This window comes from Dendrobates tinctorius, unplaced genomic scaffold (genome assembly GCF_039654945.1).
Source record: "Dendrobates tinctorius isolate UK_male_01 unplaced genomic scaffold, ASM3965494v1 ptg000377l, whole genome shotgun sequence".
In the NCBI taxonomy this organism is placed as follows: Eukaryota; Metazoa; Chordata; class Amphibia; order Anura; family Dendrobatidae; genus Dendrobates; species Dendrobates tinctorius.
The window spans coordinates 2547936-2574862 of NW_027362043.1; the positions used below are offsets into that span (position 1 = coordinate 2547936).

Here is a 26927-nt window from a genome sequence, read left to right on the forward strand (position 1 = left end):
CTACTTTGCATTCCATTTTAAGTTTACAGACACAAACAGCAGTGAATGGGGTAATTATACGGCATTAGTGAGCTATCGGGACAAAATTCAAGCTCTGGGGTGAGGTATAAGACTTGTTTTCTCTCCTTGCTTCTCACTCGAGTACCGTATATTTTCCTGTGTCACATGACAAAACGGTGCTGACAGTTCACCTTGTATGAGCAAGATGGATTTGAGTGGTTTCAGGAGGCGTGGAGGGGGAGTGGGGAGGGGAGAAGTGTCTCCAAAGTGGGAAAGGAAATAGATTCCTCTAATAAGATACGTTTCTTATATTCATCTGTACTACTGATTAATTCAAGTTTGTTCAAAACACAGTTCCAATTTATTAACAGTCCATCTCTGTAATAGACTAAAAAAACATAGCCAAGTCCCACTCCTCAAGACACAGCCTTAAAATCATTAGACATAGAAGTCCTACCCCATCCCATTTTATTTAAAGCTAGTAGATTTTTTTTTCAAGAATAAAATGGGTAAGTTTATTTTAACCACCTCACGATCTTGGACACAAGGTAGTGTCCCTGCTTTTGATGCAGGTTCTGGTGCTGAGCCCACAACTTTCCCTACAATTGACATCTGATCTGATCAGCTGTCAAGTGCCTCTAACAGCCGCAGGGGTGGATCAGAAATCCACCTGTGGCTGCTATGAAGTCAAAATGCCTTTCTTAATCACCAACTGTAACACTTAACACGTCAGCTGAAAGTGTGTCAAAAGTCCAACCCATCGGCGCCCCTCTCACGTGGTCGCGGAGCGCCGATAGGTTGTCATGACAGCCGGGGATCAGCAAAAGAGCCCCGGGTCCAGTCATTGCGAATCGTTTATGAATGCAGGCCCGTGGTGATTAATGGTGGGCTTCAGGAAAATGACACCGGAGGTTGAGCATGTGTAGATTGCTCAGTGCAGCTGGCAGCATTTTACTGAAGAACACCATTAGAATAACCTGACCAAGCGCCACCCGTGGCTAGGGCGGTGCCAGCACAAAATTTTAACCCATTTACTCCCAAGGGTGGTTTGCATGTTAATGACCAGGCCAATTTTTACAATTCTGACCACTGTCCCTTTATGAGGTAATAACTCTGGAACGCTTCTCCATGGATCCCGGTGATTTACATTTTTTTCTCGTGACATATTGTACTTCATGTTAGTAGTAAAATTTCATTCATATAACTTGCGTTTATTTATGAAAAAAACGGAAATTTGGCGAAAATTTTGAAAATTTCGCAATTTTCAAACTTTGAATTATTATGCCCTTAAATCACAGAGATATGGCACACAAAAAACTTAACGTAATAAGTAACATTTCCCACATGTTTTTTACATCAGCACAATTGTAACCAAAATTTTTTTGTTAGGAAGTTATAAGGGTTAAAAGTTGACCAGCGATTTCTCATTTTTACACCATTTTATTTTTAGGGACCACATCACATTTGAAGCCACTTTGAGGGGTCTATATGATAGAAAATATCCAAAGGTGACACCATTCTAAAAACTGTACCCCTCAAAGTGCTCAAAACCACATTCAAGAAGTTTATTAACCCTTCAGGTGCTTCACAGGAATTTTTTGAATGTTCAAAAAAATTGAACATTTAACTTTTTGTCACAAAAAATTATTTCAGGTCCAATTTTTTATTTTACCAAGGGTAAGAGGAGAAATTGGACTGCAAAATATATTGTGCAATTTGTCCTGAGTACGCTGATACCTGATATATGGGGGGGAAAATCACTGTTTCGGCGCATGGCAGAACTTGGAAGGGAACGAGCGCCATTTGACTTTTTCAATGCAAAATTGGCTGGACTTGAGATCGGGCGCCATGCCACGTTTGGAGAGCCCCTGATGTGCCTGAACAGTGGAAACCCCCCACAAAAGACCCCATTTTGGAAACTAGACCCCCCAAGGAACTTATCTAGATGTGTGATGAGCACTTTGAACCCCCAAGTGCTTCACAGAACTTTATAATGTAGAGCCATACAAATAAAAAAAATTATATTTTTTTTCCACAAAAATGATATTTTTGCCCTAATTTTTTTTATTTTCCCAAGGGTAACAGGAGAAATTGGACCCCAAAATTTGTTGTGCAATTTGTCCTGAGTATGTTGATACCCCATATGTGGTAAACCACTCATGGAGCACTGTTTGACTTTTTCAACGCAGAATTGGCTGGAATTGTGATCAGACGCCATGTTGCGTTTGGAGAGCCCCTGATGTGCCTAAACAGTGGAAACCCCCCAATTCTAACTCCAACCCTAACCCCAATCTCAGCCATAACCCTAGCCCTAACTCTAATGGGAAAATGGAAATAAACACTTTTTTTTAAAATTTTATTATTTTTCCCTAACTAAGGGGGGTTTGATTTACTATTTATAGCAGGTTTTTATGCCTGGCAGCTGTCATACGCTAAAAGACGCTTTTTAGTGTAAAAATAGTTTTTGCATCATCACATTTTGAGAGCTATAATTTTTCCAAACTTTGACCCACAGAGTCATGTGAGGTCTTATTTTTTGCGGGACAAGTTGGCGTTTTTATTGGTACCATTTTCGGGCACGTGACATTTTTTGATCGCTTTTTATTCCGATTTTTGGGACGCGGAACGAACAAAAAACAGCATTTCATGAATTTCTTTTGGGGGCGAGCCTTTACACCGTTCTGTGTGTGGTAAAATTGATAAAAGGGGGTTTATTCTTCGGGTCAGTACGATTACAGCGATACCTCATTTATATTTGTTTTATGTTTTGGCACTTTTATACAATAAAAACAATTTTATATAAAAAATTATTTTTGCATCGCTTTATTCTGCGAGCTATAACTTATTTTTTCGCTGATGATGCTGTGTGACAGCTTGTTTTTTTGCGGAACAAGATGATATTTTTAGCGGTATCATGTTTATTCATATCTGTCTTTTTGATCGCGTGTTATTCCACTTTTTGTTTGGCGGTATGATGATAAAGCATTGTTTTTGCTTTGCTCTGGTTTTTTTTTTAAGGGGGTTCACTAAAGGGGTTAACCAGAGGGACAGTTTTATAGGGCAGGTGGTTACGGACGCGGCGATACTAAATGTGTACATTCAGTGTTTTCTTTTTTATTTAGAAAAAAACAACAATTTGGGAAAAAAAAAAAATTTATTTTTTATTTAGGAATTTTTTGAAAATTATTTTTACACGTGTTTTTTTTTTTTTATTTTATTGTCCCAGGAGGGGACATCACTATCTGGTGTCAGATTGCTGATCTGACAGTTTGCACAGCACTCTGTCAGATCTGAGATCTGACAAGCAGTGAAGCAGGCTCTCTCAGTGCCTGCTCACAGCAGGCACTGAGGAAGCCGCCTCCCTACAGGACCCCGAAGGTCCCAGCGACCATATTGGATCCGAGGGCTGCAGGGAATGAGACCCTCGGAGCAGCGCAGCACATCATGCTGCTCCGGGGGTCTCAGGGAAGCACGCAGGGAGCCCCCCTCCCTGCGCGATTCTTCCCTGTGCCCCTGGTACACTGCGATCATGTTTGATCGCAGTGTGCCAGGGGTTAATGTGCCGGGGGGCGGTCCGTGACTGCCCCTGACACATAGTGCCAGGTGTCAGCTGTGATAATCAGCTGACACCTGTGAGCGCCGCTGATCGCGTTGGACAACTATTCCGTCCTTGGGACTTAGGTCACATGGACGGAATAGTACTTCCAATGTAGGTAAGGGGTTAATAAGAAAATACACCTAGACAAAGTGGAGGGGACAGAACAAAGCTAAAGAGCATACCAATAGTCCCGACTCGATGCACCAAAATATGAATACAAGGACACTTTAAACCCAAATTAAAGAAAATCTACAAAAGGATCTCTTCACTGGAAGCATCATTTTAAGGCCGGGGTCACTCTTGCGAGAAACTCACACGAGTCTCGCATCTCAATACCCGGCACTGCCGCCGGCACTCGGACCAGAGCGCTCAGCTGCACAGAAATACATGCAGCCGCACACTCTGGTCCCGAGTGTCAGCGGCAGTGCCAGGTACTGCGATGTGAGACTCGTGCGAGTTTCTCGCAAGTGTGACCCCGGCCTACATCAGTATGACAGAGCCAGTATGGCCCGGTCTGCACTTTACTTAGTAAAATGCTGCCAACAGATTCTCTGAAAATGAAAAAGAACCTATACATGATTGGCATCTGCAAACTCGTACTGACCTTGAGAATCATATTGCCACGTAAGTTTTAGCATTTAGTGAACATGGTAAATTTAAAAAAAAAAAAAAAAAAAAGTAAATAGTTGTGGAATTGAACTTTTTTTTGCAATTTCACTGCACTTGGAATTTTTTTCCCTTTTTTTCAGTAAGCTATATGGTAAAATCAATGGCGTCGTTCAAAACTACAACTCGTCCCGCAAATACTCGTCTCTCATATGGCTATATGGACAGAAAAATAAAAAAAGTTATGGTCCTGATAAGAAATGGATTAAAAAACGAAAAAGCAAAAACAAAGTCGCAAGGTGGTGAAAAGGGTTAAATAAAGTGATAACAATTGGTAGTATAGCGGCATTTTGTAACATTAATCACAGGACTTCCACTCACCCCATCATGAACAAGAGCTTTCCATGTATGTTCTAACTTCTTTATGAGCCTGGGAAACAAAGTTATAAAGGTTAGTGGCATCCGATATATGGGTGCTAATACTTGTAAAATATTATTCCTAAAAGGGAGATATATAAATGTAACCTTATTTGACTGTTAATTTGAGGTCTTAAACTATGGGAAAAAAGACTGACAATGAAGCAGCCTTATGACTAATCTGCAGTCATTAGAGATCATGAATACACACTGTCTTGAACACATGACACAGTAAGCAATATGTGCCAAGGGCTATGTTAATGAGCTGGCATGCAGAAAAGAGTCCAGGTAATGTCAGCCCAATTTACATCCATAAGGGTATGTGCAGACGATCGAGAACTAGCAGCACTTTGGACACAGCATATGTCCACTGAACCGTGCGGAATCACCGCATCCAATATATTGTACGGGTGAAACTTATCTTCCGGAGACTAGTGTCTCCACAAGAGAAATTGACATGCTGTGGTCAGGAAAGACGTGCCACATGTCCATCTCCATGGGTGAGCCGCAGGTGTCTGTAGACACAGAGGGCACAGGATTTCTTAAAATCCCATCCATTATGCTGTAACATATGGCTGCTGCGGATTGGACACTGCACAAGTACGCAGCATCCAACCCACAGCATTTACTGATCGGCTGCACATACCCCTCAATAGGTCACTGGTGAGGCCACATCTAGAATATGGGATCCAGTTTTGAGCTCCACATTTTAAAATGGATATTCAGAAGTTCAAAGGCGGGAAGACTAGATTGCAACTAGATTATTACACGAGATGGTCATTCCATGTCAAGTGACCCAAATCTGAATATTTGTTTTACCTGATGTCTTCAGATTTTTTATTATTATTTTTTTAAGTGCTACTTTAGTGAATTACCAAAAAAAACAGGTTTTGCATTTTTATCTTCATTAGTTACATTTTTATAGATTTAAGTTTTGAAAGTCTGAGTTCTGGGCTTGTATGGTGTTACTTTATCATATCTCAGGTTAGAAATAAGATAAAGTGATGGCAGAGGACTCCGTTCAGTTTGTGTTATTTTTGTCTAATAATTAAATTTGTTTGGTGATCTGAAACAAGTAGTGTGACAAACATGCAAAAGAATAGAAAATCAGGAAGGGGGCAAAGACTTTTTCATACAACTGTACGTGTGTCTTTTTTTTTTTTTTTTTTTTTTATTATTAGGACAACAGAGTAGTCCTTTTTCAAGCTACTAAACAAAGTACATTAGTTCACCCTGAAGTCTGGTTTCACCTTCCTGACCGGGCCAACTTATTCAAATTCTGACCACTGTCACTTTATGAGGTAATAACTCTGGAACGTTTCAATGGATCCCACAGATTCTGACATTGTTAAACTTCATGATAATAGTAAAATTTCTTTGACATGACTTACCGTATATACTCCTGTATAAGCCGAGATTTTCGGCACTTTTTTTGTGCTGAAAACATCCCCCTCGGCTTATACACGAGTCATTGTGCAGAAAGCCAGCGGGGGAGGGGAGCGGCGCAGCGGCGGCAAGAGCCAGCGGCTGTGACATCATACTAACACTCCTCGCGCCGTAGCTGAATGTCCATGCATCAGCTCTTCCTGTGCTGAGCGGTCACGTGGCACCGCTCATTAAGGTAACGAATATGCACACGTCTTCACTCCCAGAGGCATGGAGCACGTATTCATTACCTTAATGAGCAGTACCACGTGACCGCTCAGCACAGGGGAGCTGCAGTGCCAGGACAACGGAGATGCAGGGACGTGCAGTGACGGCACAAGGAGGGCAAGGAGGACAGGGAGAGCCAAGCCTTGCATACAACGATGGGACGGGGGAGCTCAGCCATGCATACAATATGTGATGGGGGGAGCCATGCATACAACGAGGGGACTGGGGGAGCCGAGCCAAGCCATGCATACAACAGGGGGAGCCACACATAGCAGGACAGAGATGAGAAAACAATGCATACCCAGCTTATACTGAGTCAATAAGTTTACCCAGTTTTCCATGGCAAAATTAGGTGCCTCTGCTTATACTCGTGTCGGCTTATACTCAAGTATATACGGTACATTTATTTGTGGGGGGAAAAAATTCGGAATTTTGGCAAAAAGTTTGAAAATTTTGCAATTTTCAAACTTTTATGCACTTAAGTCAGAGTCATGTCACACAAAAAAGTTACCGTAATACAAAATATTTAACCCCTTTACCCCCAAGGGTGGTTTGCATGTTAATAACCAGGCCAGTTTTTACAATTCTGACCACTGTCCCTTTATGAGGTAATAACTCTGGAACGCTTCCATGGATCCCAGTGATTCTGACACTGTTTTCTTGTGACATATTGTACTTCATGATAGTGGTAAAATTTCTTTGATATGACTTGTGTTTATTTGTGAAAAAAATGGAAATTTGGCGAAAATTTTGAAAATTTCCCAATTTTCCATCTTTGAAGTTTCATGCCCTTAAATCACAGATATGTCACATAAAATACTTACATTTCCCACATGTTTAATTTACATCAGCACACTTTTGGAACCAAAATTTTTTTTTGTTAGGAAGTTATAAGGGTTAATAGTTAACAGCAATTTCTCATTTTTACACCATCATTTTTTTGGGGGGGACCACATCACATTTAAAGTCACTTTGAGGGGTTTATACGAAAGACAACACCCAAAAGTGACGCCATTCTAAAACCTGGACCCATGAAGGGGCTTAAAACCACATTTAAGAAGTTTATTAACCCTTCAGGTGCTTCACTGGAATTTTTGTAATGTTTAAAAAAAGAAAATTGAACATTTAACTTTCTTTCATAATAAAAAATTTACTTCAGATCCAATTTATTTTATTTTACCAAGGATAACAGGAGAAATTGGAACCCAAAAGTTGTTGAACAATTTGTCCGGAGTACGCGGATACCTCATCTATGCAGATAAGCCACAGTTTGGGCGCATGGCAGAGCTCGGAAGGGAAGGGGCACCGTTTGACTTTTCAATGCAAAATTGGCTGCAATTGAGACTGGACGCCATGTCGCGTTTGGAGAGCCGCTGAGGTGCCTAAACAGTGGAAACCCCCCCACAAGTGACCCCATTTTGAAAATTAGACCCCCTAAGGAACTTATCTGGATGTGTGGTGAGCACTTTGAACCCCCAAATGCTTCACAGAAGTTTATAACGTACAGCTGTAAAAATACAAAATCATTTTTTCGCCCCCAATTTTTTTTATTTTCACAAAGGTAACAGGAGAAATGGGACCCTAAAAGTTGATGTCCAAATTGTCCCGTGTACACCGGTACCCCACATGTGGGGGTAAATCACTGTTTTTGCGTACAGCAGAGCTCGGAAGGTAAGAACCACCGTTTGACTTTTCAATGCAAAATTGGCTGGAATTGAGATCGGAAGCCAGGTCGCATTTGGAGAGCCCCTGATGTGCCTAAACAGTGGAAACCCCTCAGTTCTAACTCCAACCCTAACCCCAACACACCCCTAACCATAAGCTTTTTACCAACCCTAACGGGAAAATGGAAATACTTTTGTATTTTATTATTTTTCCCTAACTAAGGGGGTGATAAAGGGAGGTTTGATTTACTATTTTATTATTTTGATCACTGTGATAGGGTCTATCACAGTAATCAAAATGAACCAATAGGAAAAAATCTATTGTTACAGAGTGCCGGCCGGCAGATCTCAGTGGGCGTACTGCGCATGCGCCAGCCATTTTCTCCCGGAAGAAAAAGCCGGTGGCCTGCAGGGACAACGGAGGTACTGGGGGGGGGTAATTGGGGGAACGGTGCACCATATTTCTCTCTCCTCTGATGTGCGATCACATAAGATGAGAGAAATTAAATGGAAAATCTGACTTTTTTGCGGTCGCCATTATACCGTTAACGGAGATCGCAATAACGGGGTCAGTAAATACTGACTCGAATCATGTTCTGTGGGGTCTCGGCTACCCCCAACAACCAAGACCCCGGAGAAATGCTGACACTGGGGAGGGGGGCGCTATAACCTTAAACCTCAGCGCCATTAAAAAGCGGCGCTGTGGTTTAAGTACCCTTAACTGCTGCCGTTAAAAGGCGTATCGGCGGTTAAATGTAACTCATCATTCTCCCCTGCTCATGCTGTTCGCCGGCAGAGCAGGGGAGAATGATGAGAGCCGTGTTCAGCACCCGGAGCCAGGGAACAGGGCTTACTGCAACGCTTCTTCCCTGGCACCCGTCCGTGAGGTACTGATGCGGCACACACACCGCACGTGTGCAGCAAGTATTACACACACGGACACTGACATCTCCGGTACTGGAAATATCAGGACGTGTGAAAGAGGCCTTACAGCGGGGTTTTTATGTTTGACAGCTGTCACACGCTAAAAGAAGCCTTTTATTGCAAAAAATAGTTTGCCACCACATTTTGAGAGCTATAATTTTTTCATATTTTTGCCCACAGAGTCAAGTGAGGTTTTTTGTGGGACAAGCTGACGTTTTTATTGGTATAATTTTCGGGCACATGACATTTTTTGATTGCTTTTTATTCTGATTTTTGGGAGACAGAATGAGCAAAAACCACCAATTCATGAATTTCTTTTTTTTTGGGGGGGGGGCTTTTACACCGTTCTGCATGTGGTTAAATTGATAACGCAGTTTTATTCTTTGGGTCAGTACAATGACAGCGATGCCTCATTTATATTTTATTTATGTTTTGCCGCTTTTGTACAATAAAAACTATTTTATATAAAAAAATAATTATTTTTGCATCGCTTTATTCTGAGAGCTATAACTTATTTTTTCGCTGATGACGCTGTATGGAACCTCGTTTTTTGCGGGACAAGATGACGTTTTCAGCGGTACCACGTTCATTTACTGTATATCCGTCTTATTGATCGCGTGTTATTCCACTTTTTGCTCGGCGGTATGATGATAAAGCCTTGTTTTTTTGCCTTTTTTTCATGTTCACTAAAGGGGTTAACTAGTGGGACAGTTTTAGAGGTCGGGTCGTTACGGACGCGGCGATACTAAATGTGTATACTTTTATTGTTTAGATTTTTTTTAATTCAAATATTGATTTATTGATAGACTTTTTTTTTTTTTTTTTAATATTTTTACAATTATTTCAAAGGTTTTTTTTTTTTTAATTTCATTCTATCTTTTACACTTAGTCCCACTATGGGTCACTCATTTTGTGCAGGCTGATTGCTTCTATAGCATGCAGATCTGCATGTTATAGAAGCTGTCAGTGCTACATGTACTTTACACTGACCTGAGACACTTTCTGGTCATAACTGAGCATGACAAAGTCTCTCAGCTCTGGAGACCAGGATGTCATCATGACGACATTAGGTCTCAATGGCAGCAATCGAGACCCCGCATCACGCCACAGGGTCTCTGATCCAAAGGCAGAGGGGCTGCCAACCCCTGTGCCGGCTCCAGAACGCTACAATCATGTTTGATCGCAGTGTATTGGGGTTAAAGTGCTGGGAGCGGTCCAAGACTGCTCCTGGCACTTAATGCTGGGTGTCAGAATTAGCTGATACCCAGCCACGTTCCCCCCCCGTGAGCGCAGTCCATCGCTAATGACGTACTATCCCGTCCATGGGCAGCAAGTCCCAGGGCACATGGATAGGATAATACGTCCACTATCAGAAAGGGGTTAAGGGACCACCACCTCACATTTGAAATGGCTTTGAGGGGCCTATATGACAGAAAATAACCAAAAGTGACATTCTAAAAACTGCACCACTCAGGGTCCTCAAAACCACATTCAAGACGTTTATTAACCCTTCATGTGCTTCACAGGAATTAATGCAATGTGGGCGGAAAAAATAAGAAAATTTTTTGTGGAAAATTTAGTTTAAGACCCCTATTTTTTTTTTTTTTTTGCAAGGTTAACAGCAGAAAATCGACATACGATTTATGGTGTAATTTCTCCTGAGCATGCACATACCCATATGTGGAGAAAAAACACTTTTTGGGTACACGATAGAGCCTGAAAGGGAAGGAGCGCCATTTCACTTTTTGAATGTAAAATTTGCTGGCATAATTAGTGGATGCTATGTCATGTTTGGAGAGACCCTGATGTGCCTAAACAATGGAAACTCCCCACTAGTTACACCATTTTGGAAACTAGACCCCTCCCTCAGAGGACTTATCTAGATGTTCACAGAAGGTTATACTGTTGAGCCATGAAAATAAAAAAGTAAATAAAAAAACTTCCCACAAAAATGTTTAGTACCAAATGTTGTTTATTTACAAGGGTAACAGAACAAAATGGACCCCAAAATTTGTTGCTCAATTTCTCCCGAGTTCACCGATACCCCACATGTGGGAGAATACTACTTTTGAGGTAAAGTGCAAACCTCAGAAGAGAAGGAGTGCCATATTACAGTGCAGATTGTGATACAATAGTTTGAGGTGCTATGCCACATTGGCATAGCCCCTGACATGCCAGAACAGCATAATCTCACCATAAGTGACCCCATTTTACAAATTAAATCTCTCAATGAATTCATCTAGGGGTGCAGTGATTATATTGACACCACAGATGGGTCACACAATTTTATACCACTGGGCAGTGAAGGAAAATAATCTACATTTTTTAACACAAACATTGTGTTGAAGTTGAATGTGGAAATACCCCATATGTGGCTGTACAGTACTGTTTAGTCACAGGGCGAAACTCGGGAGGGACGGAGCACTATTTGCCTCCAGGAGCGCATATTTTCCTAGAATAGTTTGTGGATTCTATATACAGAGTCTCTAAGTGCTAGAAGCAGAATCCCCCAAGTGACCCCATTTGGAAATTATACCCCTTTGTGAATTTATGTACAGGTGTAGTGACAATTTTGACTCCATGGGTGTTTTTCAGAAACAAGCAGTCGAGGATGTTGCCAAATGAAAATTGCTAATCTGCTATTGTAGTGACCTGTATGTTGAAGTGACCAGTAGGTTATGCCCAGCTCATGCTTCTGGAGACAGGCACCTGTAATTTAGGCAGGCTCTCATCACTACAGAAAAGCCAAACATGTGGACGCTAAATGTGGTTTAGACACTGGGGCTCAGACTGGAGGGGGCCATTTAGATTTGGGAGCACAGAATTTTCTGAATTTCTTTTGAGGGGCGGGAAGCCTTTTCACTTTTCCAGAAACTTTGTGAAACCAGTGACATGGAAGCCCGCTACATTTCAGTTAACAGACGACGAATCTGGGTGGTGACTTGCTTTTTTGTGTAATGAGTTGAAGCTTTTGTTAGGAACATTGTACATAACATTTAGGATCACAGTTATCCTGCGCCCTATGCTGAGCACTTTTTTGGGGCTTCCATCTAAATCTCCGAGTGACTTGTTTCAGATGAGACCCCCAAGGAATCCATTCACTATACTGAAGCAGCAGTTTTACTCTGGACTCCGTCTGACTTCTGTTCAGCATTGTCCGAGCTTTTATACTCGCCTAAAAAAATACTGCCGGACCACAGGTCCTATGGCGTTCACATTGCCTCCATCTGCCTCATTATAGCTAATTTTCTGCCAAGGTTTCCATCCGAATCACGTATTTCAGATATTTACACGGAATTCCCGATGTAAGCGCAGAAAGTAGGATAAATGTGCTCCGTGCCTTACTGCAATCTTTGGGAGGCAAAATAAAAAAAAAAATAAAAAAAAAAAAAAAAAAAAACAGCAGCAAGTGAAGAATTGGGTATATTTATTTATTTGACACTGTTCCTTATGTGGTATTAGTGATTAGGCAACTTTATTCTTCAGGTCGGTGCAATTACAGTGATACCAGATTTATATCGGATTTTTATGCTTGGCTGATGTGACACACTAAGGCTGTGTGCCCACGATGCGATTTTTAAGCGTTTTTGCCACGATTTTCAGCGCGAAAACATTTAAAAATCGTGTACAGAACACCCCCCATGCATTCCTGTGGCATTCCGCACATGCTGTGCTAATGCTGCGCTTTTTTCCGTGGTGGAATCGCATCGCGGAAAAAAATCGCAGCATGATCATTTTTTTGTGCGGAATCGCAAAGAGTTGCCGCGATTCCGCACCCATAGGAATGCATGAGAATCGCTTACTTCCCGCATGTGGCTATGCCCACCATGAGCGAAGTTAAGCGTCTCATGTGCGGTTGGTACCCACGGTGGGGAGGAGAGGAGACTGTCCTCCAGGCCCTGGGTACCATACCCCTGTAAAAAAAAGAATAAAAAATTGGGGTATATTTACCTTCCGACATCCCGCGCTGCCATCCCGGGCCACAGCGTTCCCAGTAATGCCTTGCGGCAAGGTCCTGTGATGACGTGGTCTCGCGAGATCGCTATAGTAACGCGAGACCAACATCATCACAGGTCTTGCAAGGCATCACTGGGAACGCTGAGGCCCGGGATGGCAGCGCGGGACGTCGGAAGGTAAATATACCCCGATTTTTTTATTTTTTTATCATTTTTAACATTCTATCTTTTACTATTGATGCCGCATAGGCGGCCTCAATAGTAAAAAGCTGCTCACACTTGTCAAACACTATGTTTGATGAGTGTGACCAACCTGTCAATCACTTTCCAAGCGATGCTTCAAATCGCTTGGAAAGTGCTTTAGAAAATCGAGGCAAAATCGCGAACAGAATCGCGGTGAAATCGCGTGGGAAAAAACCGCACGATTTCTGGGAAGAAGTCCGGTTTTCACTGTGCGTTTTAAAACGCTACGTGGGCCCATAGCCTAAAAGACGCTTTTTATTGCAAACTAGTTCTCGCATCCCCATATTTAGACAGTTATAGTTTTTCTATATTTCGACCCAAAAAAATTCATGTGAGGTCTTATTTTTTGCGGGACGAGTTGACGTTTTTATTGGTTCCATTTTCGTGCACATGACATTTTTGATTGCTTTATATTCTGATTTTTTTGGAGGTAGAATTACCAAAAACCAGCAATTCAGGATTTTTTTTTTTTTAATATACTGTTCCGCATGTGGTAAAATTAATAAGGCAGCTTTATTCTTCGGGTCAGTACGATTACAGCGATACCCCATTTACATTTTTTATGTTTTGGACTTTTACATAAAAACTTATGGAAAACAATAATTTTTGCATTGCTTTATACTGAGAGCTATAACTTTAAATTTTTAGCTGACAGCTTTATGCCTGCTTGTTTTTTTTGTGGGACAAGATGACGTTTTCAGAAGTACTTTCTTACATTTGTCTTTTTCATAGTGTTTTATTGCACTTTTTGTTCAGCTTTATGATAATAAAGTATTGTTTTTTGCCTCTTATTTTTACGTTGCTTACTAGTGGGTCAGTTTTATAGAGTGGGTCCTTCAAGATGCGGCAACTGCAAATATGTATACTTTTATTTTAGATAAATGTATTTATTGAATATTTTTTCTTTTTCTGTTCTTTAATTTTGGGATTTTTTTTACATTGTAAACTTGTATTTCTATTGCACAAATGTGATTTGTGCAGAATTATCATGTGCCAAGTCTCTGCTTTGCACAGACATATGTGCACCAATAAAAGGAAAAACCAAACATATGGAAACAGTAAATTAAAATACCTTTATTAAAACTGAAATACATGGTAAGATTAAATTAAAATAAAATTTTTAAATTTTCAGACATATATAACTTTGTTATATGCCAAATATCCAAGCACGAACTGAAGATCATTTATAGAAAAACTATTTACCTGTATGACTGCAAAATGTCAATAATCCCAATATAAAGTAAGAGATGTTCCCCTTTGCCATTCACAGCTGGAATTCCTCCCATACTAGAAAAATTAGACATGAAGACTAAAATTATTACTGTACATTTATTGTTAAGTGCATTTAGCGAAGAAAAAAGGTAAAACACAAATTAAATTGGAAATCGCTGAGTATATAATAGCCTATCATCAGTTGAGGTTTAATTGACATTGAGAACCCTAATCACAAAAGGTTGAAGGTTCAGAGTTGCATACATTCATGCATGTCCACATGAATTTATAGTGCGTTTACAAGCATGGATTTCTATTTGGCAATCCAACTTAAAGGGAACCTTTCAGTAGGATCAACCCCTCCTAAGCAGTCTATATGGGCATATACTGTAGGTCACAGGAAGCAGAATAAACTGATACCTTAATATCTGTGATCTCCAATCTTATTCTAGAAAATACACAATTTCTTACATATAAATGAGCTGTTCAGGACTATGTGCTGGACACTGATCTGCATTAGAATCTGCCTCCAGAGATCACTTTATATGACAGGAGGCACTCAGTGTGAGATATGTAACGAATATTGAAGAGCAAGTAGAACTGAACTTGGTCTCATTAAAAACACATTTGGTGCAGTACTCAGCTCTGCTCTATTGCCACAATGCAGCATGCGAGCAGGAAACTAAAGCGCCTAAGAGAACCTGCAGATGTCCATTACACACAGCTCTGCAGTGAGATCAGGAGAGCGCCCATTACACTGGTAACTCCCACTGTCATTTCCAAAAATCTCTGGAGGCAGAGTCTTATGCAGGTCAGTGTTCGGTCCATGGTCCAGAACAGCTCATTTACATATACGAAAGAGACATACTTACTTACCAGTAACTGTATTCTCCAGAGCCCAAGACCGCACCACGGAGAGATGGGATCCGCCCTTCAAGGACAGGAAACCTACAGAAAAAAATGGCGGCACCTCTCCCTCGCATCTGTTGGTTTACAGAGCACAAGAGGGCCTCCATGTTATTACAACAATAAACAATTCAATCATAATACTTATATAAGAAAAACACCCTGTGACCTATACCTAAATCACACTCAAACAGAAAAGAACAAACATGGCGCGAGAGATTATAAGGGTGCTGTCATGGGCTCTAAGAAATCCCGTTACCGGTAAGTAACTACGTATTTTTCCTTCCATCATGACAGCATTACAGACAGAATTGCAGATAACTATTTTAAGGAGGGACCACAGCCTGTAGAACCCTTCTCCCAAAGGTGAGATCTGAGGAAGAGGCTAGGTCCAGCTGGTAGTGATTGCAAAAGATAGAAGGAGATGACCAAGTGGCAGCTTTATAGATCTGTTCTATAGAAACCTCTGACTTCTCCGTGGAATGAGTTCTCAATCCCTCCGGGACAACATTCCCACTGGACAAGTAGGTCAATGAGATCGTATCCTTTATCCACCTTGCCAATGTGCTTTTTGAAGTCTTGAGCCCTTTTCTGGCCCCCCCGAAAACACACCAACGGAGACCTATCCCTTCCTACACTCTTGGGTGGCTGGTAGGTATTGAACTAAACACCTTCTTCCCTCTAATGTATGAAAACTTTCCTCTTTTGTGTTCTTGGCATTGGAGCAAAAGAAAGGGAGGATTACTTCTTGGGACCTATTTATTATTATGCATTTATATAGCGCCATTTTATTCCATGGCGCTTTACATGTGAAAAGGGGAAATATAGACAAGTATAATAAACAAGTGTAAGACAAGGGACACACAAGTACATAAAGGAGAGGGGACCATTCCCGCAAGGGCTCACAGTCTACAGGGATGGGTGAGGATACAGTAGGAGAGAGATGCTACCTTAGGCAAGTAGGCAGGATCAGGTTTCAGGATAACTCTATCCTCTAAAATTTCAGTGAAGTGGCGGCCTGCAGAAAGGGCCGGAATATCACACACCCAGCGGACTGATGTCAATGGCACTAGAAGAACAGTCTTGAGAGCTAAACTCTTAAGGGAAAAGAAATTTAAGGGCTCAAAGGGGGAACTAGTTAGGGCTGATAAAATTAAATTCAGATCCCACGGTGGTACTCTCTGGCTAGCAATGGGCCTAGATGTAGCAGAGGCTCTAATGAATCTAGTTGCCCAATGATTGCCTGCCACATCATGATTATACAGGGCTCCTAATGCAGCCACCTGAACCTTTAAAAAGGTGCTAGTAGCAAGGCCCTGCTCTAATCCCTTCTGTAAAAACTCAAGGATGACCGTGATTGGAACTCAGTCCTGGACTCTGGCCCCTGAGGTGGACAGGAATTTATTCCACGTTTTTCCATAGGCCCTAGTTGTGACGGGTTTTCTACTTTGGAGTAGCGTAAAAGTCAAATGTTGTGAAAAACCTCCGTCCCTCAAAAGTGCCCTCTAAAATTCCATGCTGTAAAGTGTAATCTTGCTGTCTGAGGATGATACACTGGCCCCTAGGAGAGAAGATCTGGAACCTCTGGCATTACCCAAGGGTCAGTGACAGACATCATCCACAGCCAGGAGAACCAAGTTCTTTTTGGCCAGAAGGGGGCTATCAGAATTACACTTGCCCTGTTCTCTCTGATTTTTCTTAGGACCGCTGGGATCAGGATAACAAGAGGGAAGGCAAAGGTCAGAGAATTATTCCATGGAATCATGAAGGAGTCTAGAGTTTGATGAATCCCCCTGGGATCTATAGGTCTGTACAATTTTGTTCTCACTGTTGGCAAAGAGATCTATAACTGGGAGACCCCACATCTCTGCAATCTGGCTGAATATGGACCGTTTTAGAACCTATTCGCCCTGTTTTAACTGGATTTGGCTAAAGAAATCTACCTTGCAGTTCTCAATTGCCCTATGGGGAGTGCGGACAGGGAAAGGAAATTGGTCTCTGCTATCCAGTAAATATGCACTGTTATGTCCATCCAGGGACAGGACCTGGTTCCGCCCTGGTGGCTCAGATAGGCTACCACTACCTGGTTGTCCGAAAATAGTCTTAATTGCTGACCTTGAAGGGAATCTAATAAGTATCGGAGCCTGTCTGACTGCAAAAAGTTTAAATATAAAGACCGTTGGCACAACTTCTCAGAATGGTGGTGCACAAGTAGGGTCCCAAACCATATACAAGTGCAAATTGACTTGGCGCACACACACGTGAAGATGGAAGTGACAATGAAATTTAATAAGTACAGTACATACAGTAAACGTTTCGGTCAATAATGACCTTCGTCATTGTACTGAAACAAAGAAATTACAAATAATAAACAAAGTATATCGATGATGTCTTCTGCATTTGGGGTGGCACTTTAGACACATTCAACTGTTTCTTCTCTCGCCTGTGTTCCTCTTGGCCGGGCCTAGATTTTACGATGTCACACAGTCATCAAAAAATAAATTTCCTGGACACCATGGTTATCAAAGACGAAAATGGCATTCTTTCAACAGATTTATACGTCAAACCTACGGATCGCAACAGCTTACTCCATTATGAGAGCTTTCATCCAACAAAAATGAAAAATGCCATTCCAAAATCTCAAATGAAAAGGGTACAGAGAATAGTATCTAATCGGGACACTCGGGAGCAACGAATGGAGGAGATGGGTTTAAAGTTCATGGAGAGGGGATACCCCAAAAAATTAATTGTGTTCTCGGAGGCTCCACCTAAACCAAAAATGGAAAATCGTATCCCTTTCGTCCATGACTATCACCCCCTAGTATATCGCCTCCATAACAACATACGCAAACATTGGCACCTTCTTAGTGCGGCCTATCCTAATATCAAGGAATTCAAGGAACCATTTCTCCCATGCTTTAGGCGTCCGCGAAATATACGGGACCATCTAGTTAGAGCAGATATTGGCTCCGCACGTCCTCCTAAAAAACGTTTTTTAATGAATCCAAAATCCGGCACCTTCCCCTGCCTACAATGCACCCAGTGCAATAATGTACTTAAAGGCAATCATTTTTTTCATCCCTATACGGGTAAAAGATATGACATTAAGGATTACTACACCTGCAATACGTCTTTTGTGGTATATTTGATAAAATGTCCATGTGGACTCCTCTATGTGGGAGAGACCACACAACCCATAAAAGACAGAATCTCCAAACACAAATCTACAATCAGGTGCAAAAATCTACTTCTTCCCATTCCATTACATTTTGTCACAGCAGGTCATAATATTGCCCAACTGAAAATTCAGGTAATAGAGCAGGTTCAGACACCACGCAGGGGAGGCAACCGTATCAACCTATTAAAAAGGAGAGAAGCATATTGGATTCATGAATTGAATTCATTGGCACCCAAGGGGTTAAACAAAGAATACAATTTGCAATCCTTTTTGACATCTTAACATATTATTTGTACAATTGTTCTCCTGATGTCTCTCTTTTTGTTTGATTTGTCTTAGATGTTTTTCTATGTGATTAAGCTTAGTAATCATTAATATGAAATATCTTGTGATAAGACTGTTATTCATATAAAACTGATAATCTTAATCTCTATTTCAGAATGCTATGAAACACTATCTGTGAGCACGGACCAACACTGAGCACGTCCCCCTCTGCACAGTGTAATGCATATATGACCAGTATATCTATTGCCACACGTACTGAGCACCATAGCGCTGTGATCATGACAACAATCCACCATGACTGACAGCAATGATACACGCCCCCTCTCCTCCCATGCTCTTCCTGGCTGTGGAACGCAGCATGGCGCCGATGAACCGCACGCTAGGGCACTTCCGCCCCCGAACTTCCGGTCGGCGGTAACAGCCTCCATGTCTGTGGAACGCAGCATGACGCTGGTGAACCGCACGCTAAGGGCACCTCCGCCCCCGAACTTCCTGTGGGCGATAACAACCTCCATGTATATAAATTACACCTGCACTAAACGGACGCACTCCATACAGCACGGACGACAAGCGGTGGAAACCGCGTCTATACTGTATGTCCTTTTACCATACAACCTCATTACCGGTAAGGCACAGTAGTTCATAGGTGTATAGCTGACTGGCCACCAGGTTCCTTTAGGGGAATGCTACTAATCTTGAGCTTTCTCTTATTTCACAGACACATAGCCCGTTATACCTAGTCACAGCTACCTACGGTATGTAAAATGACTATATCACTATGGGCTCACTGGGATTTGGGGCACAATTAACTTAATAGTTAAACAGTAATACTGTTCTTTTATAGGACAGGTGGCCCTCTTAAACAAGTACATTCAGTACAGTATATAGGTACGTGCTCTGTTATTTTGGTATACTTCAGTGCAAATACGATTCCTATTTCTAATTATCCTGCTTATTTGCTGTAATATTTGTATGGTGTATAGCAAAAATGCTATTTTCAAATACGATTGTACCCAGCAGTACTACGTTGTATATACTTTTGTTTATTATTTGTAATTTCTTTGTTTCAGTACAATGACGAAGGTCATTATTGACCAAAACGTTTACTGTACTTATTAAATTTCATTGTCACTTGCATCTCCACGTGTGTGTGCCAAGTCAATTTGCACTTGCAAAAAGTTTAAGACCTAAGCCAAGTTTAAGTCTAAGCTCACTAAAGAGGTCAGAATTCTTTCTAGTTGAGCTTTGAATTGCTGGATCAAGTTGCCCATTACTAGAAAGACATCTAGGTAAAGTACAATCAGGATTTCCTGATCTTTCCGGTGTGCCATGCCTTCTGCCACCAGCTTGGTAAACACTCGAGGAGCCACCGCCAAGGTGAAAGGGAGGGCTCTGTACTGAAAGGGGGAGAAATCAGATACTATGAAGACCGCTATCCAGTGGAACTTCTGATAGTCTTCGTGTATGGGAATGTGATAAAAAGCATCTCTCAGGTCCAGAACTGTCATTAAGCAATCTGGAAAAAGGATTTTGACAGTTGTTTTTATGGACTCCATTTTGAAAGTGAATCTTTAGTGATTTGTTCAGCTCTTTCAAGTTGCGTATTGTCCTGAAGGAGCTGTCTGGTTTCTTATCCAGAAACAATGGGGAGTAGAATCGTTCTGCTTCTTCCTGGAGGGGAATCTCCTGGGGGAAAGCTTTGTCTACTAGCGTTAACACTTTGTGTTCCAAGGCCAGTTGTTCTACGTAGAAGAGTTACAACAAAGTTTTCGACTGGGACTGAGAGGCATTCTATTTTTAGGCCCGACTTTATTAGGCTCAATATCCAGGATCTCCTGGAAATCTTTTCCCAGGCAGGAAGAAGATATAATCTCCCCCCACATGGGAGAGGCCATCACTGGGAGGGCTTCCTATCCTGAGAGGAACCCCCAAAGAGGAAACCTCTGCTTTTCTTTTTTCCTTCTCGCTTATTTTGCTCTCTGGGGGGGGCCTTATACGAAAAAAGGTTTACTTTGAAAAGACTTTATACATGGGAATAGGCAGGTAGGGAAATCCCTTTTGTTCTATCCCCAAACAGAAATTCATCTTCACAGGGGATGAAACATAATTTTGATTTTGTTTGGATGTCCTCAGGCCAGCATTTAAGCCAGAGGGCTATATGGGCATGCTTTGTTAAAGGCTGTGGATCTGGCCACCAGTCTAACTGAATCAGCCAGGAAAGCCACAGCCCCCTGCATTAAGGGAATGGAATCTAGTATTTTATCCCTACTATAGATACCCTATCCAAGCGATGGTTCTCTAATTGGTCTGACCAAATCATTAAAGAACTAGCTGTGAAGGTTGCTGCTGTAGCAGGTCTTAGACTGACCCCCAACACTTCCCAAGTGAGGGTATGTGTACACGTTCAGGAATTGGCAGCGCTTTGGACGCAGCACATGTCTGCTGCGCATAAAGCTCTGCCGGCTATTGAATGCAGGTGAATCCACATGTGTTCATTGAACCATGCGGATTAACCGCATCCAATACATTGTATGGGTGAAATTTATCTTGCGAAAGCTCGCGTCTCCGCAAGATAAATGGACATGCTGCCGTCTAGAAAAACGTGCCGCATATTTGTATCTGCAGGTTAGCCGCGGGCATCTGTGGACATGGGATTTTTTAAAATCCCATCAACTATGCTGTAACATCTGGATGCAGCGCAAGTACGCAGTGTTCAACCAGCAGCGTTTACTGACCGTGTGCACATACCCTTAAGGAAGTCTTCTGCTCTTATATCTAGTGGATCTTTCAACATTCCCCATGTCCTCAAAGGGAAGAGCAAATTTTCTTGGAAGCCTGAGTGATGGCCATGTCTAACTTCCAAGGATGTGGATGCTGGATCATCAAAAGGATATTTCCTTTTGAGGGACGGCACAGAGAAGTACTTTCTTTCAGGTCTATTCCATTCTCTCTTAATCCAAGATTGTATAGATTGTATGTTCTCATTAAGAGAGAATTACCTATGCTTTTTCTGCCCGAGACCACAAAAACATTACATCCTGTACCGATTTTTCAGGAAGAGAGTCTCTCACTCCCATTGTGGGCCTTATATTCTTAACCAGACTGATTCCTCCACTGGAAAATGGATTCCTCCCATATTTTCCTCTGATGATGTAGAAGAGTCTGATGAACCAGTGTTCAGAGGAATAGCAGAGACCACTGGTCCCTGATTCAGGGCACCTCCTGCTGGATTTTTTTCTCTTGATACTATCCCCCAGGAGATGCATTCAACCTCAGTCCTAATTACGGGTCTCAACTAGGAGGCGAAATCCGGGGTCTCCTCACATAGCACCTGCTCTATGCATGATTGGCAGAGCCTTGTCCCTCCGGTGACAGGCAAATCTTCCTTACAGATGGGGCAACTCCTGTGCTTGGTTTTAGCATTTTCCTCTCTAAATAAATATTAAGAAAAAGGGGGACCCCAATTACAACGTGAACCTTCACGAAGATCACTTACCAATCAGACGTAGCCGCAGGTACCAACTAAGAAGGAGGGATCAAATCCACTGATGGTTTTCCTCTGGAGACTGGAGATTCATCCACCACGCGGGAGCTCCTGCTCCGCTGGGTAGATCGGCTACCAAAATGTCCACTCCGCCAGTATGAAGCTTAGTACTGTTGCACCTCTTTCCTCTCCTTGATTGTTGCTGCTGCATTTGCTGCTACTGTGGTGTTGGTTCACCCTCCAGCACCTCCATACCTACAGGGGACCGCCTAAGCTGCTGGAAAGACTTACCACGCTCCACTTCCTTTTAAAGGGGATCTGTCACCCCATTTTAGCCCTATCAGCTGCGGCCACAGTCATCAGGGGCTTATCTAGAGCATTCTGTAATGCTGTAGATAGGCCCCCAATGTAATCTGAAAGATAAGAAAAGAGTTAGATTATATTCACTCCGACGTCCGGCGCCTCCCATCTTCATACAGGGGAGATAGAGTACGCCTGCGCAGGAGCCGAGGGAGATGCAAGGAGGAGGACGTCATCTCTAAAAGACGGGAAGCGCCGGACCGGACCGCGACACCCACTGCACCTGCCCTCGCTGAGTATAATCTAATGTGTTTTTCTTATCTTTCAAGTTTCATTGGGGGCTTACCTACAGCATTAGAGAATGCTGTAGAGAAGTCCCTGATGGCGGTGCCGGAAGATAAGGCTAAAATGGGGTGATAGATTCCTTTTAAATGCAAGCTGCCTTGGTGCGTCCCCTGTATCCCTTCCAGTTTCATCGCTGGAAGTTACTTCCGGTCATGTGACCCGCCGGTCACGTCATCAGGGAGAAACTCCGGCGCGTCTACATGCAAGCACAGAGATGGACACCCAGAAGCCGGCACCAGAGCATGGTGCGTCAGCTGTGCTCCCCAACAGCCCCAGCGGTGGCGGCTTCAGGACACCACACTAGTCGAGGCAGGGGCACCACCTCCCCACTGCCTGTACTGGTCTGATTAGGCCTGGACGAGTCCACCATGTCTTTATTCTTCTTTTTTAAAGTACATACTCACAATTGAAGGTTCCCCAGTCAAGGAGCGGAAACCAGCTGATGCAAGGGAGAGGTTCCGCTCTTTTTAGGTTTCCTGTCCTTGAAGGGCGGATCCCCTCTGTCCATGGTGCTGTCATGAAGGAAGGTGAAACTGGGATTTATCTGGAATAGGACATCGAATCACAGCTATCAAGATATCATTTTATTCAGTTTCCTATGACCTACATGCCCATATAGATTTGCTTAAAACAGTTGATCCTACCGAATACCTTTAAAAAGGGTGTGGACCTCAGGGGACTTTTTTTTTTTTTCTTTCTTTATATGCAAGTATTTTGGCTAAAAGTAATTTTTGGAATTTGGCATCATTAAAAATGTTGCATGGGTTTGCTTTTACAAGCGCTTTGTTTCCCTGCTCCCTGCAAATTCTACTTTGATGTGATCTGTGGTCATAAATCAGCTGATAGCAGCTCAGAAAAGTAGTGATAGGAGTTGGAAACTCTGTCAGAGCAACTTTACTGATGGATTCTATGTTAACTAATTTTGTCACCAGCAATAGATGGTGTATAGAGGCAAGCTGTGTAAACATTTCAGTGAAACCCAATAAAAAAATATTTTTTTAATAACAAAATACATTAAAGAAAATTATTCCTAAAAGGTGGACAACCTCTAACAATGGCCAACTGACTACATACAAGCCCTCTAGACTGGTTTACACATGATGATAAACAATGATGTGCACAGATTGAGCAAGAATACTTTCATTCTGTCCCCATACATCATATAATATTGGCATCACCTCTCGTTTCCACGGGACATGTGTTTTTTTTTTTTTTTGCATACATAAATGATTAGGTCACTGGACAAACGAGCACGTTTTGGCAATGAGCTGGCAGTTTTTTTTTTATTTGTATTGCCATATTTCTTTGCGTTTTTTTTTTTTACGACTTTCTTTTTCTACAATAAAGGCAGATTTGAGCAGGGATAATAGTCAAACATTGCCATATGTGCAAATGCCAGATTAGAGGAGTCTAGGGCAGAGTGGGCGGGAGTCTAAAGGGCTCCATAGTATGCCACAATTTTCCTTTAATGTTAACATTAAAAAAAAAGGATTTAATTAACCTGGAAACATTTGTGGATTCAATCAGAAGTGACTGTGGTTATCGCCTCCATTTTTTCATTAGACAAGATCAGTGGTTGAATAAAGTACATTTATTTCATACTTTGCTCTAGAGAAAGTAGCATTTATAACCTTGTGCTGTTATGTTAAGACCCAGAGAACACATGAGAATGCATCATAGCACATAGAAAGCAAACAATGATATTTCTGATACAAGCAAGGAACATTTCTGTTGGAAGCAGGTTGGCGAGAACGTTATGTTTTCAGACTACATCTCTGTGAGAAATTTAATCTAGGAATCTAGTGTAAATGAAAATATTAACAACAAAACGAAAGACCTAGGCTTAAACCCCTTCACGAACTTGGGCGTACAGTTCAGTAAAAGGTCGCATCTCCGCTTTTGATGCGTGCTCACACAATGAGCATCCATCTTTCCCAGCAGATGATGGCTGATTTAATCAGCCATCATGTGCCTTTAACAGCTCTGCTCCACACTCAGCATCAACCTGGTATATCCCACTGTCAATCTCAGACAGTGGCTTTTAACACGCACCAACAGGGGGGGTGCATCATTCCACCCACCCATCGGTAAACCAGTCACGAGATTGTGTGGCGCCAATGGGTTGCCATGACAGTTAGGGGTCTGCTGATGACTCCAGTGCCAGTCTTTACGATAATTCTATGAAAACCAGCCAGTGGGGACTGTTATTTTTACTATACATAGGGTCCAGTACAGAGTCCCTGCCACTGCTCCCGATGTCGGCAGCGTCGATGTCATATGCAGCTAATCAGTGAGCTTATTGTTACCTTGTGCAGCGCTGATGTCATACACAGCTAATCAGTGAGCTTATTGTTACCGTGTGCAGCACTGATGTCATACACAGCTAATCAGTGAGCTTATTGTTACCGTGTGCAGCGCTGATGTCATATACCGCTAACCAGTGAGCTTATTGTTACCATGTGCAGCACTGATGTCATACACAGCTAATCAGTGAGCTTATTGTTACCGTGTGCAGCGCTTATGTCATACACAGCTAATCAGTGAGCTTATTGTTACAGTGTGCAGCGCTGATGTCATATACCGCTAACCAGTGAGCTTATTGTTACCGTGTGCAGCACTGATGTCATACACAGCTAATCAGTGAGCTTATTGTTACAGTGTGCAGCGCTGATGTCATACACAGCTAATCAGTGAGCTTATTGTTACCGTGTGCAGCGCTTATGTCATACACAGCTAATCAGTGAGCTTATTGTTACAGTGTGCAGCGCTGATGTCATATACCGCTAACCAGTGAGCTTATTGTTACCGTGTGCAGCACTGATGTCATACACAGCTAATCAGTGAGCTTATTGTTACAGTGTGCAGCGCTGATGTCATATACCGCTAACCAGTGAGCTTATTGTTACAGTGTGCAGCACTGATGTCATACACAGCTAATCAGTGAGCTTATTGTTACCGTGTGCAGCGCTTATGTCATACACAGCTAATCAGTGAGCTTATTGTTACAGTGTGCAGCGCTGATGTCATATACCGCTAACCAGTGAGCTTATTGTTACCGTGTGCAGCACTGATGTCATACACAGCTAATCAGTGAGCTTATTGTTACAGTGTGCAGCGCTGATGTCATATACCGCTAACCAGTGAGCTTATTGTTACCGTGTGCAGCACTGATGTCATACACAGCTAATCAGTGAGCTTATCGTTACCGTGTGCAGCACTGATGTCATACACAGCTAATCAGTGAGCTTATCGTTACCGTGTGCAGCACTGATGTCATATACCGCTAACCAGTGAGCTTATTGTTACCGTGTGCAGCACTGATGTCATACACAGCTAATCAGTGAGCTTATTGTTACCGTGTGCAGCACTGATGTCATACACAGCTAATCCGTGAGCTTATTGTTACCGTGTGCAGCACTGATGTCATACACAGCTAATCAGTGAGCTTATTGTTACCGTGTGCAGCACTGATGTCATACACAGCTAATCAGTGAGCTTATCGTTACCATGTGCAGCACTGATGTCATACACAGCTAATCAGTGAGCTTATCGTTACCGTGTGCAGCACTGATGTCATACACAGCTAATCAGTGAGCTTATCGTTACCGTGTGCAGCACTGATGTCATACACAGCTAATCAGTGAGCTTATTGTTACCGTGTGCAGCACTGATGTCATACACAGCTAATCAGTGAGCTTATTGTTACCGTGTGCAGCGCTTATGTCATACACAGCTAATCAGTGAGCTTATCGTTACCGTGTGCAGCACTGATGTCATATACCGCTAACCAGTGAGCTTATTGTTACCATGTGCAGCACTGATGTCATACACAGCTAACCAGTGAGCTTATTGTTACCGTGTGCAGCACTGATGTCATACACAGCTAATCAGTGAGCTTATTGTTACCGTGTGCAGCACTGATGTCATACACAGCTAATCAGTGAGCTTATCGTTACCGTGTGCAGCACTGATGTCATACACAGCTAATCAGTGAGCTTATTGTTACCGTGTGCAGCGCTGATGTCATATACCGCTAACCAGTGAGCTTATTGTTACCGTGTGCAGCACTGATGTCATACACAGCTAATCAGTGAGCTTATTGTTACCGTGTGCAGCACTGATGTCATACACAGCTAATCACTGAGCTTATTGTTAC

General features: G+C 42.3%; 1 protein-coding gene across 4 annotated transcripts in view; it reads right to left on the bottom strand.

Moving 5' to 3' along the window:
- Positions 1–26927, bottom strand: part of PIP5K1C (phosphatidylinositol-4-phosphate 5-kinase type 1 gamma) — a 243409-nt gene that overhangs the window by 133673 nt on the left and 82809 nt on the right. For all 4 annotated transcript variants that reach the window (XM_073563059.1, XM_073563060.1, XM_073563061.1 and 1 more), the window contains exons 9-10: positions 14265–14348; positions 4586–4634 (exon numbers count right to left, since the gene is read on the bottom strand). In XM_073563059.1, the coding sequence (XP_073419160.1) occupies positions 4586–4634; positions 14265–14348 (133 nt within the window). The remainder of the gene's footprint in view (positions 1–4585; positions 4635–14264; positions 14349–26927) is intronic.